The sequence below is a fragment of the Colias croceus genome, chromosome 8, assembly GCF_905220415.1.
Source record: "Colias croceus chromosome 8, ilColCroc2.1".
Classification (NCBI taxonomy): Eukaryota; Metazoa; Arthropoda; class Insecta; order Lepidoptera; family Pieridae; genus Colias; species Colias croceus.
Window position 1 is genome coordinate 2,696,542 of NC_059544.1, and position 21,542 is coordinate 2,718,083.

The window sequence follows — 21,542 nt, forward strand, 5'->3', positions numbered from 1 at the left end:
TTTTAAAACCGCTACATCTCTCAACTTGTACCTGACAAGACACGTCAATTGAAAGGCAGGTGAGGTGGTACGTTATTGTGGCCACCACTCCCATCCATGTGGAATAAATTCGAAGCTGGTGGAATTATGATTGTATATTATTTTTTTAGTGGGAGTCGAGCACGCTTAGGCATGAATTGGGCCAGCTCGCACCGGGGAAGGTACCACACCCCCACAGAAGATCGGCGTGAAATAGTGGCATGAAAATGCCATTGTGTTTCGTACGATGAGTGGGGGCACCGGAGGCCCGTATCCCTCTCCTACCCATCCCAACCCTTTCCCAATATTTCCCGTGTTAATCCTTTACAATACCCATCCTCCCCTCCTCTCCTCATATCCTTCTTTTTAAATTAAAAACATGGCAGCGGATTTAAATTTTAGACTACCCCAGGAGGGTACTAACCTCACTAGTGTTAGAGAATCCCTCCCTGAGTATCAAAACTCAGGCTGCCCTACGTACTCTGGGGAGGGCAAAAGTCCGCTTTATAAACCACCTAAGCGTAAAAGGCGCAAAAAGTCATCCAAACCACCACCTGTGCTATCAGTAGACTTCTGCAATGTGAGAGGCTTACACTCCAACCTCAATGCCGTCCACCACCACCTGGAGACGGCAAAGCCAGACTTATTATTTCTGACAGAGACTCAAATTCGTCCTCCTCTTGACACATCATACCTTCACTACCCAGGTTACAAACTGGAGCACACTTTTATTCCTAAAGCTGGTGTATGTGTTTTTGTAAAGGAGGATATTAGTTGTCGTCGCATCAACAATCTCGTTAGCTCTAACCTGTCAACTCTCTGGCTTCGTATAGACTGCAATGACCATCCTCGGGTCTATGCGTGCGTGTACAGGTCGCATAGTGGTGATGCTGAAACCGACCGGCTTATGGAGCACCTTCAAATCACAGCTGACGCAGTACTCGAACAGATCCCCTCTGCTGAAATCATCGTCTTAGGCGATTTTAATGCCCATCATATTCAATGGTTAGGGTCACGGCTTACTGACCATGCGGGGAGATCAGTTTACGACTTTGCATTGGCTAATGGTCTAAAACAACTGGTGGCTTCGATCACGCGGCTGCCAGATATCGTGGACCATACTCCTTCCATGCTAGACCTCCTGCTCACCTCCCACCCGGATAACTATCGGGTCGATACAGTCGCCCCTCTAGGCACATCAGATCATTGCCTGATTCGCAGTGTGGTGCCAATCTTGCGCTCAAGGCGGCCCCGATCAGGTGGCTGCCGTCGCGTTTGGCACTACAGAGCGGCTGATTGGGATGGGATGCGGGAGTTCTTTTCATCCTACCCCTGGAAGCAAGTTTGTTTTGCACACGATCCTAGTGCTTATGCTGACTCTGTCGCGGATGTGATACTGCAGGGAATGGAACTTTTCATACCGAGTTCTGTAGTTCCCATCGGCGGCAAGTCCCAGCCTTGGTACGGTCATCTCTGCAAAGTGGCATTTCGCCAGAAGCAGGAATGTTTCCGTAATTGGGCAGACGCATTATTTAAACAGGATCCGAATACCAGTGCTCTTAAAAAACAATATAACTTTGCCTCCAGACACTACAAAAGGAAAATAAGCATTGCAAAGTCCGAGTTTATAAGCGGTATTGGCAAGAAACTGACACGCTACCCTTCTGGTAGCCGAGCTTTCTGGTCACTTGCTAAAGCCGCCCAAGGAAACTTCTGTCAGCCGACGTTCCCACCTTTGCGCCGGGAAGATGACACCTTGGCACACTCGCCCAAAGAGAAAGCCGACCTATTGGGCGCTCTCTTCGCTTCCAATTCCACCTTGGACGATGGGGGAAAGGTACCGCCTACCATCTCACGGTGCCAGTACTTTATGTCCGATGTGCGCTTTACACAAAGTAAAGTGCGAAAAGTACTTTTCTCTCTAGACACCCATAAAGCGAGTGGCCCGGATGGTATCCCTGCAATTGTCTTGAGAACGTGTGCTCCAGAATTGGCTCCCGTTTTTTCGCACTTGTTTCAACACTCCTATGATGTCGGCATTGCCCCTGCTTCGTGGAAAACCGCCGCAGTGCACCCGATCCCTAAGAAAGGCGATCAATCGGACCCCTCTAACTACAGGCCCATTGCTATTACCTCTTTGCTCTCAAAAGTCATGGAAGGCATAATCAACCGTCAGCTCTTAGGTTACCTAGAGGAGAACCAGCTGATCAGTGACCATCAGTATGGCTTTCGCCATGGACGATCAGCTGGTGATCTCTTGGCCTTTCTAACTCACCGATGGGCTGCGGCTATTGAGAGTAAAGGGGAGGCACTAGCCGTTAGTCTTGACGTCGCAAAAGCCTTTGATCGGGTGTGGCACCGGGCTCTCCTTTCGAAGCTTACATCATATGGACTCCCCGAGAAGTTACGCACATGGATAGCCAGCTTTCTTGCAGCACGAAATATTCGGGTCGTGGTCGATGGATCGAGCTCGGATCTTATGCCTGTGAACGCTGGCGTCCCCCAAGGCTGTGTTCTTTCACCCACACTATTCCTTCTGCATATCAATGACATGTTACAAATTAGTAACATTCATTGCTATGCAGATGATAGTACTGGAGACGCCTCTTACACTGGCCATGCTAACTTCTCGCATGAAATTGTCGATGAGTGCAGAAACACTCTTGCGTTGAAAATCGAAACTCTTTTGGGAGAAGTTTCAGAGTGGGGTCGTCAAAACCTCGTCGAGTTTAACCCCGCTAAGACGCAACTATGTGCTTTTACGGCCAAAAAAAAGCCATTTGAATCAGCTCCCCTCTTTTTGAACACTCCCCTCAGCGTCAAGCCTAGCATCGCAATTCTTGGCGTCAATGTTTCTAACGATGTTCAGTTTCGCGATCATTTGGAAGGTAAAGCTTCTCTAGCTTCTAAAAAACTGGGCGTCCTTAATAGAGCGAAGCAGTACTTCAGGCCCGACCATCTTCTTTTACTTTATAAAGCTCAGATACGGCCACACATGGAGTACTGCTCACATCTCTGGGCTGGTGCCCCGTTTTACCAACTCCTTCCACTTGATCGCGTACAACGTAGAGCAGTTAGAATGATTGGCGACCCAAGACTTAGCGATCAACTTGACCCTCTTGCCTTGCGAAGGGACATTGCCTCGCTGTGTGTCTTCTATCGCATATACCATGGGGAGTGTTCAAATGAGCTATTCGAGCTCATACCTGCTGCGGAATTCCATCACCGCACCGCCCGCCATAAAGCCAACTTCCATGCACATCATTTGGACCGCTGGCGAACGAGTACCGTACGCTTCTCGCGACACTTTTTTCCACGTACCACCACCCTGTGGAACAGTCTGCCAAGTTCGGTGTTTCCGCACATGTATGACTTAGACTTATTTAAAAAGAGAGCCTACACCCACCTTCGAAAGTCGGTAACAGCCTCACAAAGGTAACTTTGTGAGTGCTCATGGGCGGTGGTGATCACCTCACTAGGTGACCCATCTGCTCCGTTACCCGCTCTATTAAAAAAAAAAAAAAAAAAAAAAAAAAAAAAAATAAGTACTGTCACCTGATTGGTTTTGTGGAATAGCAATTATTTATTGAGCTCATTTGTTTGCGATGATGGTCTTTGTTTCGGTGAGGCTTTCTAGTTCTGTATAGGTTATTGAAATAAAATATGTCTAGTCTGTGCCATCAATATCTATCTGAAACGGTGTTGAAGCATACTACTGGATGAGCGGATAAATTAAACACTTTTTTCGTTGATAATGTCAACACTATCAAAATCGATATTTCGAAAACCTTAATTAGCTTACAAAATCTAAAAATAAATCAAGCTGTTTAGGATTAATGATCTGAAAATAATAATAGGTGTATTACTATAATGAAAATAAAATAATAATAGGTGTATTACTATAATGTAATTCAATCAATTTACTATTTTTACAAACTAACTTGAAAATAGAGTGGGTAGTTACATATTTACGGATATAAAAAAAAATTAAAACTTGTAAGTCATAAGATTTTAATAAAATACTTTAGAACTGCGTTGCCATTTTTATAAACAACGAAATAATTAATAATAACTTAATTTCATCGTCACCTGTTATTGATGTCGATAAAGTTCAACAGAACTATTATGGTTATGGCCATTTTGGAACGTTTTTGACTCATAAGTTTAAAAGTTGGTTCAAAATTACATTTTGATTTTCCTCAATTTATATTTACACATTTATTTTCTTAAGACAAGCACATTCTATTAAAAAAACTTTACTTTTCCTGACTAGGTATTGTTACAGTAAATTCGCATTCTAAAACCTTAAAAAATAAATCGCCCATAAACATCATTATTATTTTTATATTATTTATAACATTTTATATTGGTAAACATTATAACTAGGTATATAGAATAAAAATAATATTTATAATCCCATTAGCCACAGTCAAGCCAGAACAAGCGAATATCAAACATAGATTTGCTCCTTTATAAAAATCAATTTATTTCAATATCGGTCTCTTTGATATAAAATCTTTAATTAGCGACCGTTTTTTGAAATATTTCTAAAATGGCTTATTCCAATCAATTCTCGGGTACAATAAACATGAATTATGAGTTTGTATAATTTCAAACATTCAGTCTAGACTGTTTATTATTTCGAGCAATTTTACGCTTTTATATTAGAGTCGGATCTTTGATTTACTTTGTATTTATATTTCTTAGTTTTATTGGCCATCCAATTAATAATATAATTAATAAAATGTCTGCGTGTTTACTGGTATACGTAATAGCTTACTATTTAAGGTAACACTAATTCAGCTCGTTAATTTAAAAACTTAATTATAATATTATAACGATTGCCCGTGATTTATTCTAAAAATGGAAATTACAACTTTATTCAAATACTTAGTTACTGAGCTTTTCTTTTTTATATTTATTTTCATTACTTGCGATTCAAATAATCATTAAATAATTATGTATTTAATTAATTATAGACTCTACATTTACGTTTTTTTTTGTATTGTTTATTTGAAAGTTTGACTGCATAATAGTGATTAGATACGAAAAGAGCTGCTGTATTTCATTTCGATTTATTTCAATAAATACAATAAAATAATTCAAAAATTTTAAACCATTGAACATAAATATTATTAAACACCTCAAAATTATACCATAATATGTACTGTTATCAAACTATACTTTATTAATTATTTATGAAAGAAATGTAGTCATAATCAAAATATTATGATGTACAAGGTATTCCATAGGTACTATAATATGTACGTGCGACATATACCCATGTAATTACAATCTCTACGCGTAGGCGACTTTTTAAAACATCAAACACGCTAGTTATCATCAATAATGATTTATTGCCTTGCTGATGAGCACACCACTTTTAGGTATATACTATATAAATTATAATAAAAAATGCCTACGCATTATGAGACGCCTCTGATAATTGCAAGTATCATCAGTCCGCTTTGGATAAGATTTAAATGTAATTATGGATAGGTGTTTTTATAGAAAGGTTGGTGAAACGTATTCTGTACAAAAGTTTATGTTTTTTAAGCTTGATGAAGCATGTGTGATGATGTTTAATTATTTTTTAAGCTATTACATAGCTTCTATCGCGGGCCTTGAGCGCGGGGACCGAATCGAGAAATTCCGTAACGAAAAAACCTCACGCTCCCCACTCCGACGGGCGGAGGTGTGGCTTGAAGGCATAGCATGCAATAGCTTTACCGCGGCAGTCCCCGAGTGACACACGTCGTTTTTTATTAAAATATAGACAACATAGATTACATAATTTGACATGATAAAAATGAGACACAAGAAAAGAGTGCAAAAATGTTTTAATCCAGAAACTTTTATATTGCAATATCAATTAATTGCAATTATCTTATAGGTGGTAAAATCTCTAATAGGTAGTAGGATAATTTATTATGTGTATTTGTACCACGAATATTTTAATAAACACATAGCTGTCAGTAGCTTTTATGTAGAGTAACATCGCTCAAACTTTCTGACCTGAAGCTTTCTGAGCTTTCTTCTAATAAATGTGCAATTAATGAATGAAATCTTTAGTCTTGAGTTCAATACAATTATAGTCCAAATAAAATCTTAATTACCTGTTTATTTTGTAGCTCATTTACCATTTAATCTAGGTTAATGGATATAAAGCAATTTTCTCGTTATATGAAAATACAAAGTACCGCAGAATAAGCCATAAACACTGGTTTTGAACTTTAATTAGATATTTATATAACGCAACAAATTGATTGATAAACGAGTCGCTAATTATCCTTCACTTGTCAAAATTTATGTGTATACGGCCCATTAGTTAAATTTTCAATTTATTTCATAATAATGATAAATAATGTATTTAGTAATGTACTCAGAGCGACTGTAAAATAAACATAAAACTCGATCCACTCATTAAAAGTACCTTACTTTACCGAAATGTATAATGAAGAAAAACCCGAATAAACTTGACGTAAAAATATTAGATTGCTTTATGAACAAACGTAAAGGTGTTGTATATTAATAAAATAATTATAAACTACTGATTGCTAGAACTATAATATCATTGAGTGGGAGTGGTCTTTCGCACGGTTTAATTTATGATAACTAGTTGGTAGTGAATAAATCGTTTTAGTATTAAATCTGTTGAAATTGCTATTTAACACGGCGAGTAGTAGTTTTGGTAATTCAAAGAGAAATGTGTCCAAACACGATTGCGTTTTAATGATGTTCAGCTAATTTATAACGCGTTATGTTATTAATTATGAATGATTTATTTGGTTATTTGATGTTATTTGGTTTGGTATTTCTGGGTAATACTTTGTCAGGTGTCTAGGGATGATCCGCCTTTATGTCGCTTTGGTTTTGGGGAAAAACAAATTAAGTACGTACCTAGTATTAAGTTAAATTATATGTACTGTAATGCTGCATAACAAAATAGATCAACTATTTGGTTCTGGACCTCAACCATTGTTTTTTGATTGCAATATTAAATTGCACGTTACTTAAAAAAATTATACTCATTAATTAATTCAAATACGTGATTAAATAGCTTAATATTAAACAAACAAGTGTACCGTGAAATTCATATCAACACAATCTTATCTCAAAATTATACTTAGACACAATAGAAATTTAATTTTCAAAAAAATCCTTATGATAACAAAAAGGATGCGCGTCAAATCAATCTTGCTCAACCCTAAATCGCGTAATTGAGGTACAAAACTACCACTCTGTCCGTGAAAGGGTGAAAGCAAAAAAACACAAAGGTGCTATAAGAGAAAATTGTCGGATTGTTATGAATATGTATGAATGTATCATTATGGAAGAGCATATGCGCGACACATGGCCGATGAACCATACGGCCACTATTTAATACGTATTGAATGTTATTTTTACGATAAAATCGTAGGAAACGATGTTTTTTGTTACAATTAATACATCCTTGTAGTACCCGCTGACATGCTTTATTGTGTAACTTCTGCCTTTTTCAAATAATTTGCTGTTCAATATTTGAAAATAATCTTCATTCAAATATAATCACTTATGTAAAAATGACTCATTATGATTTTATATATTGTTTTTTAATGTAAATTAACACCATTTATTTTTGCATGTGACTCACTTATTTCTTATATTATGTATTTTTGGTTTATTACCTTAGCTTATACGCAGATTTTTGCTTCAATTTCGATACACGAAATAAAATATTATTTACGGTATACCTTGATATCAATATCCATTGTGTCCATTACTTTGTCCCTCGATTTAACACTTGACTGGCAGCCAGCACCAACACGGCCCAATGGGCACGATCCCGCAACGTGCTTTATTCTCTTCTCATTCCAATCTCGACTATGGCTAACGATCAATTTTTTTGCTATTCATCCCATCTCCTGCCTACCAAGAACGCAATCTATACTACGCTACAGATAGATTTACATTCCATTGCGCGGTATTCGAGCAAGGCAAGTCAGAAAGGTATAATAGAACAAGCAATGGATAGCTATCATTTCATAGATTGGTTTGATTAAGTAATGGTTTTGGAAGCGTGCGCGCACCCCGATCGTCACGGTGTCGCGTGGTCTGATTCACTGCGGTCCACCGCACCTTGCGATGTTTTTTGTACAAAAAAGTACCACTGGCATTCGAGGGTTCTGCATTTCGTCTTTTACATATTAATGATATTGGCTATCTAAATGGAAATTTTAGGTTGTTTAATATTGATTGATGGCAGTAGAGACGATATTATGAGATCATTATGTAAAAATAGAGTAAAGTGAATTTTTTAATATAATTTTCTAGATGGCTAATTTGCGGTGAACTTGTTATGAAAATTGGGATGCGATATGGCTATGGATCCCTTATTAAGGCTAGAATGATCTGTTATGTATGTAAATGAGACGCAGTCCTCACAAAAATTCTAAGTGCCTATTTAACAGTTCGATCGTGCGTAATTTAATTATTTTCTAATGAACGTAGTTTACTTAAACATGATTTTAATAATCCCTAATTATACTAAAAAGCATCTATACGATCTCCTTTAATGTGAGCATTTGCATATCAAATAACATTCAAAATAGGCATCATCATCCCTGCTAAATACCCCATGCAAGTAAATGTTATTAGTGCAAATTCACCTTTAATTTTAAAACTGATAGTAAATTTATTATTCTCAGAATCACAGCACTTGAACCCAAAAGTAAATCACCAAGTGAAGGGTGACGAAACGGAATTTCATAGTTCGAGCACGAGCCTTATCGTCAGAGGCTGCGTAATGCGACGATCGTGGTCTGTACTTAATTTGATTTTAGAGGACCGTAATTTGAATGTTCTTAGAAGGTATCTATTCTCCATCAGTTTAATAGATTGTTCTAAGAAGCTAGGGCTATTGATACGGTAATCAAACTTTTTGTAGACAATTTCAAGTGCATGAGTTACGTTTTTTATTGTGTTGGGATTAGTTGTCTTATTGTTTACGCTTTGTTTTGTTTGATAGATTATTCTCTTCAAAGTCTTATATTAACAGCTTGCACATAGTTGTAATGGTTTGTGCTTACTTTTAATCTAAGTAGGTATTTTCATAAGCATAACTGGTATGAATCAATAAAGTTTACATTAAGATTTACCGGTCATGATTGTAAAATAAATTAATAGGAGCGTGTGTTACTAATTATAATTCTTAAGTTTATTTGAAAAAAAAAAACCTTCTAATAATTCTTAAGTATATTAAAAAAAACCTCATAAAAAGTAGTAGTAATTAACCCATTTTACACATCCTCCTTCCTCTATATCAGCTGTCTTAATTCTGATTGTTGTAGAATCAGTTATATTTTTGCCACTACGAACGCTTATGTAAAAACTTTAACGTCCGTGTCGTCAAGGGCCCATTAAAAAAGTTTATATGGGGGTGGCAACGTGGCTAGGCAGGTGATATAAATGCTTTGTCCATACAAATGTCAGATCAATTATACTGTCTCAATTAAGGTCATCTAGTTTTCACTTAGAAATATGTTTGGTGTAATTGTTTTGTTACAGCTATTTTGTTTGGAATCTTTCCCTTATTAATTTTAAAAGTGGCATTGTGTTGGAATTTAATGTCATTCGTTCAATTTACTGTAGTTCCATCTTTGCGATGGTGTCCATTATTTCAATTAAAAGAAGTTTAATGGAAGTAAGCTTAATTAGAAAAACGTCGCTAAAATAGGATTCATAATTGAAAAATTGTACCAATTTCTTGGTAGGGAATAAAATTGTCTCAGGAAGCTTGAACTTCCTTTCTTCCTTCCATTCGTTTTTTCTTTAATTTTATATCTGGACTTAAAAACCAATATAACGTAAACGCAGAATAGTTTGAAATAGCTGCTATAATATGAGTAGCAATATAAATAATATATTACAAACCAACCACAAGATTTTTCCTATGGTCAATTATTTCGGACAAAGATAGTAACGGTATACTCTAGAACAATCTGTGTGGTAAAAATTACATTTTAATCGTATAATATAATTTTGATGCATATTTAACTGGATTGTTAAACACCTGTAACAGTTGTAATCACACTATTTATAACAGAAATAGATTTGTTTCGCTGTACTCTATAATGACGCTAAAATTACGATTTAATTCCATTCTAAGTAACGTGTGTGGTCATAGATTATAAAACAGATGCAGTAGAAGTGTTTGTTACATTTAATTTTCATTAAAATATAATATTTATTAGAAACTACATATTATATCGAATATGAAACAAAATCACGATGATTACCTACTAGTTGCTTATTGGTATTTATGATGCTATTAAAAAAATGATTTTAATTGTATTATTATTAATATACAAAATAAAATTATTGTTCCTTTGAAATAAAAGAAAGCAGTTCGGGCAATAAGGATTTTTGATAAGGATTAAAAGTTTAATTGCATCTAAATTTTTATCCTGTTTTTTTTCTAAACTGATGTAAAAATAAGCATGAGGAAAATGATTTGTCACGTCTGTTTCTTAATCTATGGTGTAAGGCTTTAAATTATTTTTGTACAGCATTAACAACTGTTCTACATTCATAGCGTAGCAACAAAAAAAGCGGGCGTGCAGCTAAGTAGATGAAACAACAGAAGTCAAATTTTCTTAAGACATTAATCTTGCAGTATGTTCGAATGACTGTGGGGTGAATATACTTTTGAGTGTAGGTTTTGGGATTGATAACAATGTAAGATATAGTATTTGTTCTGACGCGTTTGGCGTACTGATCATGATTATCGGTAGATAGTTTAGGTACGACGTCCATAACTTAGGTACTAAAGAATTGGTTAATTATGTTTAGCACGTCTCTTGTTTATTATTAAAACTAGCGTTTTGCGAAATTCCAAATGTTTTCATCTAGACTAACAAATCAAGAATTTCAGTAACTTTTGACTAAGTCAATAGATGAGATATTATGTGAAGTCTGGTAATCGATACTAACATAAACGTTAATTCATACATAACATAATATGGAAATGATTTCAACTCCCTATTTCTCGCCATAACAATTAACGGGACTTGTTAAATGTCAGAAAAGAAGGATAAATGTAATGCAAATTACATTTTCTGCTTATTGTTATTAGAGAATGATGCAAATAGTTCTAGCATTCGAGACGTTACATTCCTGTTTATAAAAACATGTTTACGTTACATAATAAGCGCATCGGAATGTTGTTAATTTTAGCGAAGGTCACTCGTAATTGGGTGTACGCAAATCAAAATATTAACTCTTTTCACATCGTTTACTCAATTCATCGACCAATTAAATCGTTCTTGAATGTTTCATTAAATATAAATCATACGAGAGCACAGTTTTTCCGAAGTAGTATCATAATATTATGATACATAAGTATAACCAAAAGGAATCGACGGATGTAACAATCCTGTTACCGAAACCTAAATTCTAATATGTCTCCTTTTTACGTTAAGTACAATTTACAATATCCCATTAATAATGTCCTAGCACATTGCCCTTAATATTGAACACTAATACATTATTCAAGCTAATCAGCATGTTAATGTAAGTATGGTCACCCCCGTCGCGTGTTTGCGCGGTCGCGAGCTTTCTACCGCTAACGGTCGGCGCGTGCGCACAGCACCTGTCCCGCGACCCGCACGCCGTGTGGTTAGCGTACAATTGCCTTTGCTATTGTAAAATAGATGTATTGTATGGTATTAATGCTAGGACTGCAAAAATATTGAAGTTTGAATAAACATTAGCTGCTTTGTGACGTCATGGTTGAAGATAGAGCTTTTCTTTGTTTGAAGTTCTGTACTCTATGGCTGTTGCAAAAAGTTTTCACGTTTGAAAGAATGCCTGTACCTGCTCTATGACTGTTGCAAGAAGGTTTAACTTTGATGAATATTTTCAGAAAATTAATGTACAGTAATTACTTATGTTAGTTCATTTGGTTAGATCTTTTCGTCATTGTTTTATGAATTTTTTTTATTTATTTATTTATTTATTTATTTATTTATTTAAAAAAAAATATCACTTGCCGTTACAGGATATATGACGAATATTTATGGACAATCTCTATTTTAATAGAATTTCCAATTCAATTAAAAATATTTAGGTTTGATAACTGCTTCACCGAGATATACAAGTATTGTTGGGCCTTAAACAGGCCTTAAATAAGCAGTTTTTAGTCTTTGTCTCCGATATATTTTTTTATTTTCAAGTCTAATTCAAACAAAGACTTTAAGAAGAAAAAGTCAATCGGAGTAAGCGAAATTAATCTTATATTTCATTCTTAATGCCGCACTATTTTATACATAGTATAGGAAGAAAAGCATAAGCTATAGAAATGTCTGTAAATTACAGGAAGAATGATTACTTATCCATAGTTATTGGTTGTACTACTTTACCACAAAGAAACAGCTACCGTTTCATAACCACAGATTTTATTACGATGTAATTTCATAAGAATTTTATAATGTATGCCAACGGTTTACACATTTAGGAGGGGAAAAGAGCGCAATTCACCTGTACCAGGTACCTGTTGTCATGTAATATCAGTTAATGAAGTTTAAAGAAATACTTGGGTAACTTTTTTATAATTAATTTAGTATTGAAATTTTTCAACATTAGAAAGAGGTGGACTATGATATTAAAAGAATATGTCTTAATTAGGTATAAAGATTATGAATATTTATAGGATATCCTTAAAAACTTACTTATAAATCTAAATTACTTACTAAAATATCTGATTAGATCGTGAATGTAAAATTGTTCTCAAAAAATGAAGTTTATATACAAAAAACAGTGATAAAGGAAAACTATGACACAATGAAAAGTATAGTTGAGTTATCTATAAAAACTTTGTTTTCTCTATAAATTTAAATAATCTTTTCGCAAAGACTTTTGGCGTTATATTTTGTCTTACCAGAGTTGCACTTTAGATTACACAATAAAATCCATCGATTGTTGAAGTTATACAAAAATCGACTTGTTCCATACGAAGGTATAAAGTGACCGTTGACGCAGGTGCGAGTTCACCTGTTCCTTCCCGACCGTTAATTCGGTAATGACGTTGTATGATTCAATCAATGAAATTTCTTTTTAGGTAATACTGAATTAATTGGCCATTTTCGGTATAAATGACCAGTGTGGAAACTTTGTTGTTGCAAGCGATCTAAAATAGTTAAAAAAATTAGGCGTATGAGAGTAATATTTTTACGGATGAAACGTAACAATAATATACGTAATGACCGCGACAAAGATGTTTTCACAGCATGTTATTTGAGAGGAAATGAGAAAGGGCATAGGATAGCAAAGAAGTTGCGCTTCTGGTTGTATGCACGAACTTTTTAAGTGAAACTTCTTTAGGTTTAGGAGTAAAATTTCAAGGTAAAGTAAAAGGTGGCAATACCGTCACGTCAAGGAGTAAGGCGACGATTTTGGTACCTATCTTTGAATCTTTCCAAAGAAATTTCACTTCTGACAAGTGTGCTAGGCACACGCTCATTTTTGTTATTTCGACAACGTTATTTATACCAAACAATGTAATTGGGTATATTAAGTAAGTTTATTTTTGGCTGATGCTTCTTCCTGCAAAATACCAACGTTTAAAACAAACTTATGACAAACATTATCTCGTTATTAATTAGTCGAAACTCGTACCGAATTTATTTTATTACAAACTGCTTGCCTTATTTGTAAACTCAAAACATTACGTACGTACGCTTAAGAATTATACCATTCAGATGTGATCCCATTAATTCTTTTTGCAATACAAACAAGCGTAAAATATTTACAAGCGCCGAGAAAATACACTTCAAAGATAATCAGCTCAGCAAACAAATAATTTCGAACGTGAGACTACTATTTCAATAATAATAAATCGGTCTGTATAAAATGAGCCTTATGCTCTATGTAATAATGCTCCATGATATAAGAAAGAAAATGGAATATATTTATACGAAAAATGATGCCACGTGCTTGCATGTGCCGTGTTAGGGCTTGTACAAACATTATTGTAAAACAACAAAGTATTGGTTCACCTGTGACATTAATATCATACTTGTTATTATGTAAATGTTTTATGTAACGAGTATGAAAATTAATGTGACGATATTGTCCGTTATTATTTGTTACTAGCTGTGCTCCGCGGTTTCACCCGCATTGCTCCGTTCCTGTTGGTGTTAGCGCAGCGTGATGATATAAAAATATAGCCTATAGCCTTCTTCGATGATTTGGCTATCTAACACCGAAACAATTTCCCCGCGGCGCGGGGCAGACGCGAAAAATGTCTGAAAATGTCTGTCTGTATAATATTACAATAAACTCTATAACTTCGTAATATAATAACTCACAATAAATATCACCAAACGAATAAACCATTACGTTTTATGCAACATCCCTGTTATAAATAAAATAACGACGGTTCTGATCGATCGCCGATTTGCATCACACAGATCGAGTTACATCTTGCAATTGTTTATTATTCTTCTCGGTGACCATTTGCTATAAGCGATACCACGGTTGCATATAAGTTGTTTTATAAGCTCTTTAATTACATAGTTGAAATGATTTTAAATACCACATGTGCACTATTATTGGAAGTATCTTTCATTAAAATATGTTTCTTCTCAGTGACCATTTACTATAAGCGCGATACGTCGGGTGCATTTATGTTGTTTTATAAGCTTTTTAATTGTTATTAACTTTTAAAACGTCATGTTTAATTATGATGGACATTCTTTTAACTACCGAGTAAGTACGTTAAATTATCGGGATCGTATCGTTCATCAAAAATATGACATCTTTATGAATGAAAACAATTAAATTCAATAGGAAGTTCTGAATTAAATACTGAAGCGAAGCAGCAATTCTGAAGCGATAAATGATAATATATTGTTCATGTTGAATAATTACTATAATTATTAATAAATTAAAGGGACCTAAAGCCTGATTGTTGTTTAAATATTTTGTGACTTTCATTTGCAATTTTTCAAATGCGTTCATGACGCTAGACGACATGGTATTCCAATAAATAAACAAGCCGAAACCAGGCCATTCAAACACACCGATTAAGGTATTAAGGACAATAATATTTTTATAAGCGCAAAATCCGATCAGAGCCGTCGCAGTACACATATAACTTACTATTACAGGATCGCCTACCGATTCAGCGCGAAGTGACTATCATAAACACGGATTGTGCCTGAACTCGAGTTATGTACCCAAAGCACGCTATCCTGGTATTATAACTGAGTCATAAATTAGCTCTTCGCACCCTGATCTCGAGCCGCAAATCGAGCATCGATGATTTATACACAATTATCGATTAATTCAAGCAGCGTCTCGCTATCGAGTGGGCTATGGCATCGATTAACGTGTGTGTTAATTACAGCTTGTATTTTTAGATCGGCAGAGTGAATTAAATTGAGGTGTAATTGATATGGTCCTTGTTATTCATAGGGTATAAATCATTATGCTGTATGGAAAATAATGGATGTACGCAAAAAATATTTTATGCTTGCCATAATACTGCTATAGGTGGGTGGTATGCTGACATGGTAAGCTAATACACATGATAGTAATTAACTATTTTAATAATGCACTATTGTTGTCGGAAGTTAAATTTTTCATATTTCTACCACTTCTTTACTAAACTGCAGAATAATTCAAATCTATCACATATAACAGGGTAGGAAATACAAACAATTTAAAACACATTTGTAATAAGCGGGGAACGATAACCACGATTCTAATAACCAACGAGGTGTATGCACGATTGTGCGGCGTGCTATCAGGTTTTTTGTCGGCAAAATGGGAGCAATACTCATCAGATATCGATACAAAAAACGCCGACGACGGACAAAGGCGCCACCTCGATTACGCCCTATGACAAAGCAGTTTGAACAACACTCCATATTGATCCAAACAACCCGTCTATTTGGTTCAGCTTTATTGGATTTTTTTGTCCGCACTGACCTCTGTAAAATGATTTTTATAAGTGAAGCTTCTGAGCTCGCGCCAACAATTGCTTCTTTATATGACGAGAAATGGTACGGTATTCATCTGAATCGCAAAAAGACTGTTATAGAATTTCAATAGAATGTTAAAGTAGGTACTATGAACTTTCTGTGCTATCAAAAAGTCCAATAGGTCCAAAAATACAACAACAATTTCACGATCCTGATAAGATGCTGCATATTTATTTTACCAATGGTTTAATTATTTCGTCCATGCTATATTTAGACCACTTTCAATATACATGCAGATGTTAAAAACTCAATTTAATAGGTCTACATGTTCTGGCTGGTACTGGTCAGCTCCCGTGGCGCGAACTCTGATAGTGTGTGAGCGATCGAAATTGTGGGTTTAATCGATCTTTTTGTGTATTCTTTTAACGTTTTGACTGTATGATGTGTTAAGAGTAAGACTTAAGTACTTGGCGTTTTAAAAGCCTTTATCGGCTAAGAAATAATGAAATCTAGGCAATTTTTTTTTTATTGGGAATAGGGAAGCGCTTGACCACAATCTCGCCTGATGTTAAGCTGAGATGTGGTCTAAGATGGAACGCGCTTCCCTAGAAGGTACCTGTTCACTCTACGCTTGAAGACCCCCATATTGTACTCGTCGGGGAACTATCATAAGCAGATATCATAAGTAAGACGATAAAGTATCATTTGTTGGATTTTAAGTGTTCAATGTTTAGAGATACCTATAGTATTCAATTTTCTTCTAAGTATACGTCATGTTGATTTTATTACTGCTATACCTTAAATATCTATAAAGCATCAAACACATGCCGAAGTACAAAACCTTTTATATATTTGCTTGACCAAATACTTTTGACGACACCGCTTTTTACACTTAGTAACTGTTGAGTTGTTAAAAAAAGTTTTCGTTATGGACTAAGGACTGTCTATGTTTAAATATGTACGATAAAATTTTAGCTTTACCTCTCTAAATGTGCCGCCAGGTTGCCTGGTAGAGATTGCTGTTTAGCAATAAGGCCGCCTTTTGGGCAAATTATGCTTTTGTATTACTACTTCATTTTATAAGCTATTGTTTGATCATATTTTGCACAATAAAGAATTATAAATAAATAAATAAATGTGGTTAAAGGGCTTGTTTCCCCTAAACAGTATAACTTAGGTAATTGCAGTGTCGTGATCAATATTATTGGTTCGACCAAACGTTTAGGTGGTCCAATTTGGACCACCCAGCGGTCACCGATATAATTGTTCCCATTAAGATTTATAATGTCCAATATTGACGCGGCTTTTGGATAGCTTCAAAACTATATACAGGGTGTTGCTTATCTTCTTTGCACGCAGAAAATGGTTCATTAAATGCAAGTTATATATGTTTATTGAATTATATTTTGAAGCTTAATGAAATAATGAACATAAATACATAATTTAAATCCTATAATATTATTTTATACTTCAAGAAACTTGTTTAAACAGTCTTTAATCCGGGAAACATGTCTTATCCGTGAAACATTGGAAACTGTTTTCCTTTAAATGACGCTCAACGTACGCTATACATATCAATATAAAATTCGCTGCGTAAAAAATCTAAAAAGCACCCTGTATAACAGGAAAATAAACTATACGATAGTTGTGAATTACATTAATCATTATTACGTGAACGATATCGCATAATTGATGAATACACATCAGTTTGGTGAAAGAATGAGTGAAAGCTCCAACAATTACCTTGGGCCAACAAAGGTGAGTGGGATGTCTAAATTGATAAGATGTTTATTATATTATTGTAATGCAATTACTATTATCTACTGAGTTTTGTATACATTTTAACTTAAGTGTTATAATCCATAGTCTTTGTTATCTGTGGTCTATACTAATATTATAAAGCTATAGAGTTTGTTTGTTTGCTTCAACGCGCTAATCTAAGGAACTACCGGTCCTAATTGAAAAATTATTTCAGGGTTGGTTAGCGTATTTGTTGAGAATAAAGGCTATATTATATCATCAGGTTTAACTTGAAAAGGAGAATAGGTTCGTAGCGATGTGGGTTAAGCTGCGGGGCACAGATAGTGTATTATAAAATGCGCTTCAAAGAAAGTTAGCTTACTTTAATGGCAATTACAGCCATCATTGAACTTCTCGTTAATTAGCCATGTTCGATGTTGGATGGACTATTATATTTATATAGTTTAATGAAATCATGCTGTACTATAAGTATTATCATAACTTATAAACAATACCAGTTATGTATCAAAAATTTTGATGTAATGAATTTATGGATATTCACATAGTTCATATAAATTTCCAAAACTATAAGTAGTAACTTCAAAAATTATCATCACACTATAATTATGCAGAATTCAGGTTTAATTAAGACCATATAAACCCTAATAAATATATTATGCAGGTGGTTCCCAACAATAATAGAAACTCCATCGTAAATGGTAGAAATACGATGCAAATAATACCAAAGTATCAGTCCACGGCCAAGTTACTGTATTTGGTATTATGCGAGATATATTCACTTTAACTAAGGTGTGAATTAATTGATTTTTATGAAGTAGTCTTTACTAAAAGAATCATTATTATAGAATCATATTGAATAGTCTTTATCATATTATCTTATCCTACTAGTCCTTCTAATATTATTAATGCGAAAGTTTGTGAGGATGCATGTTTGTTAGTTTTTCACGCAAATACTACTGCACCGATTACAATGAAATTTAGCACACATATAGAGGGTAACTTGGATTAACACATATTATAGGTAAATCAAACGGGAACGGGAACTATGCGGGGTTTTCTTTGAATACGCGGGCGAAGCCGCGGGCTTATGAGCTTAATTTTAGTTTATAGTCATTTGAAATATCATGAACACTACATTTGATTTTACTCAATAGAGACTTCTTTAATGTTATTTCTATTCAACGAAGTTTTTGCTATCCTACATTACCATTCTTCGTTTTGATTTTATAAATATATTATTCTACTCGTGATCTTATTATACTGAACTCAAGAGGTAATTTAGTATGTAATAACCACTGACCTTTGTCATTTCTAAAGACAACGTATAAATTATTGTTTTTTTTTTTTAAATGTATAAGCTGGCAAACGAGCTTGCGCGTCACCGTACAGAAAGCGATGATTGGCGCCGCCCATGAACAACCACAGACTCTGGAGTATTGTGGTTGCGACTTGCGTTGCCGGCCTTTGAGAGAGGAGTACGCTCTCTTGTAACAGAAAGTGTTGAATTGAGATTTAAAAGTATCAGGATAAGAAATTAAATCAAAATTTGCTTTATGAGATCTTACTTTATAGTTTGCAGTAATAGAAACCTTTTTCAGTAATTAAAATTTCACACAAGCGGAACCCAAGCATCAATCCTTGTGCGTATCCAATTCGAATTGTTTGCAAAGACTTCATTTTTTGCGGTACTTAAAGTAATTAAACATAACACTTAGCTGGGTATTCAGGAGTAATTATTAGGTGAGATATTTTAGGTATGGACGGGGAATATTTTAATGGATTTGGTCGTATTGGTATAGAAATGTGACTGGAACCATCCCAGTGGAGGTATGTGAAACAATAAAAGAGTTACGAGGAATTCATTGAACGTAGGTAGTAGGTACTTTTAGTTGACAGTAAAGTGTTGAATATCGTGCTATACTTATAGCGATTTCTTTAGGAACTAGGTATGTGTATTATTTAGTTTAACACAGTATGTATCAATTTTTTGCCATTTTTTGCGTATGAACTGTGTGTGTTTTACTGTTGTAATAAATGCTTTGGAATTCTAAACTAAACGTAATTTTACTTACTTGTCGAGTTAGATACCATCTGCAGATAAATTAATTTTGAATTCTTTAAGTTTTCATGTAAAGCAATACTTACAAACTTATATTTCGCTTACTTACCTTTGAATTAAAAAAAATGCTTTTGACTGCTATTCTGCAAAAAGCTTGTGTCTCCTTAGTGTCCGCAAAGTCGAAAGAACTTAAAAGTAGATTCTATTGATCGAATAGGTATTGATTGCTACTATCCTACAGAAAATATAAACGAAATTAATCGATAAATTATAAAACGATACATTTAATTATGAAACTAATAAAAAATTGGATCCATCATTACAATAAACACGGAAAGAATCAACAGCTGTCGCCGCATGATTGTAATTTTAACGCGATTTTATGTTATAATTATTCCAGTTATTTAAAAAATCTGTGTAATACATTTAATTTATTCATATTAATATTCAATAAATGAATATGACCACCTGCGGTGTGTTTAACCAATCGACTCCTGCCGTTTTATAGTTACACCTCAAACGGTTGAAAGGTGATAATTTGTATGGCGGTTGTAAAATGAATCTATTAAATAAATTAAATGGGTAACATGATTTCTAATAATTATCTATGCTACGATTTATGTTGCACTTGTTAACTGTGTCGTAGGTAAGGGTTATATGCAGTTATATGGATATACGATGCATTTGTAGTTTCATACAAGATTTTGCTTTTGAGTCGATCTGTAGAGACAGCACTTTTTAGTCCTTTAATTTTTTATCTTTGTAATATAACAAGTAGGTTTACAGTTTTATTTATTTAAATATTCTTGAACTATTGTGCATGTGGTTTATAAAATAGTAACCTGCAACAGGCATATTCATAAATTAAGTGTTATTCTTTCTTTTGATTGATTTTTCAACACAGTAGCGTAGAGCTATTTACAAAAAGACGCAACAAACAGCAAACCCGCCTTGCATTTATAAATTAATACTGATTAAAAATTAAACTAACATTTCGCAGCAGCTAATATATGACTACCGAGATTCGTAACACGACCAGTGAATTTCAATGAACCGATACGCGCATCCTTTAGCGGATAAAATGTATTGAATTTATCGTCTCCCATGTAACGGCCCACAGTTCTGTACGCCACTGTGGGACAATTAAGACTTAATACTTTCAAGTGAAGTTGTTTTATGCAAATAGGCGCCAGGTTGCGTGTATACGCCTACGTTCCGAGACGATTATAGTAAAAACGGCGCAATAAATTGCAGTGATTGGTTCGTCTATGCGCTGCGACGAGCTTTGTAATTGCTTTGGTGATGAATTGTTTGTGAGGAAGCTGTGAGAACAAGGTGGGTAACTAGATTTGATTTTGAAATCTTCTTTATGAGATGTTTTTGAAGAGAAAGATGGTGTTTAGTCAAAAATTATGATACAGATGAAGTACCAGTTTATTCTGTTCCTGGTATGGAATGAAAATTTAAGCGGTGTGTTAAATTTTATAAAAGGACCCGATAAATTTGATTTTGAATATGTTCTAGGTTTGGGAAAGATTGTATTATTATTTTTTGTCTTTAGCTGCATTTCAAACTTTAAATATTATTATTTAATATGATGAGCGTATTATGACGATCTTGCGAATGGTGTTGAATAAAAACAGATAGTTAAAAAGTATAAAACTTTATTATTCATTACAAATTTAACTTATAATAAAAATATAAATATTTCATATAACTTAATAATTCGTTATAAAATAAAT

At 34.4% G+C, this 21,542-nt stretch overlaps 1 protein-coding gene across 1 annotated transcript; it reads left to right on the forward strand.

The window, feature by feature from the left end:
• The first annotated feature begins 397 nt into the window (after positions 1–397).
• Positions 398–3,457, forward strand: LOC123693642. The gene has a single exon (XM_045638828.1). It carries the CDS (start codon positions 398–400, stop codon positions 3,455–3,457), a length of 3,060 nt encoding a protein of 1,019 aa, XP_045494784.1.
• The last annotated feature ends 18,085 nt before the right edge of the window (positions 3,458–21,542 follow it).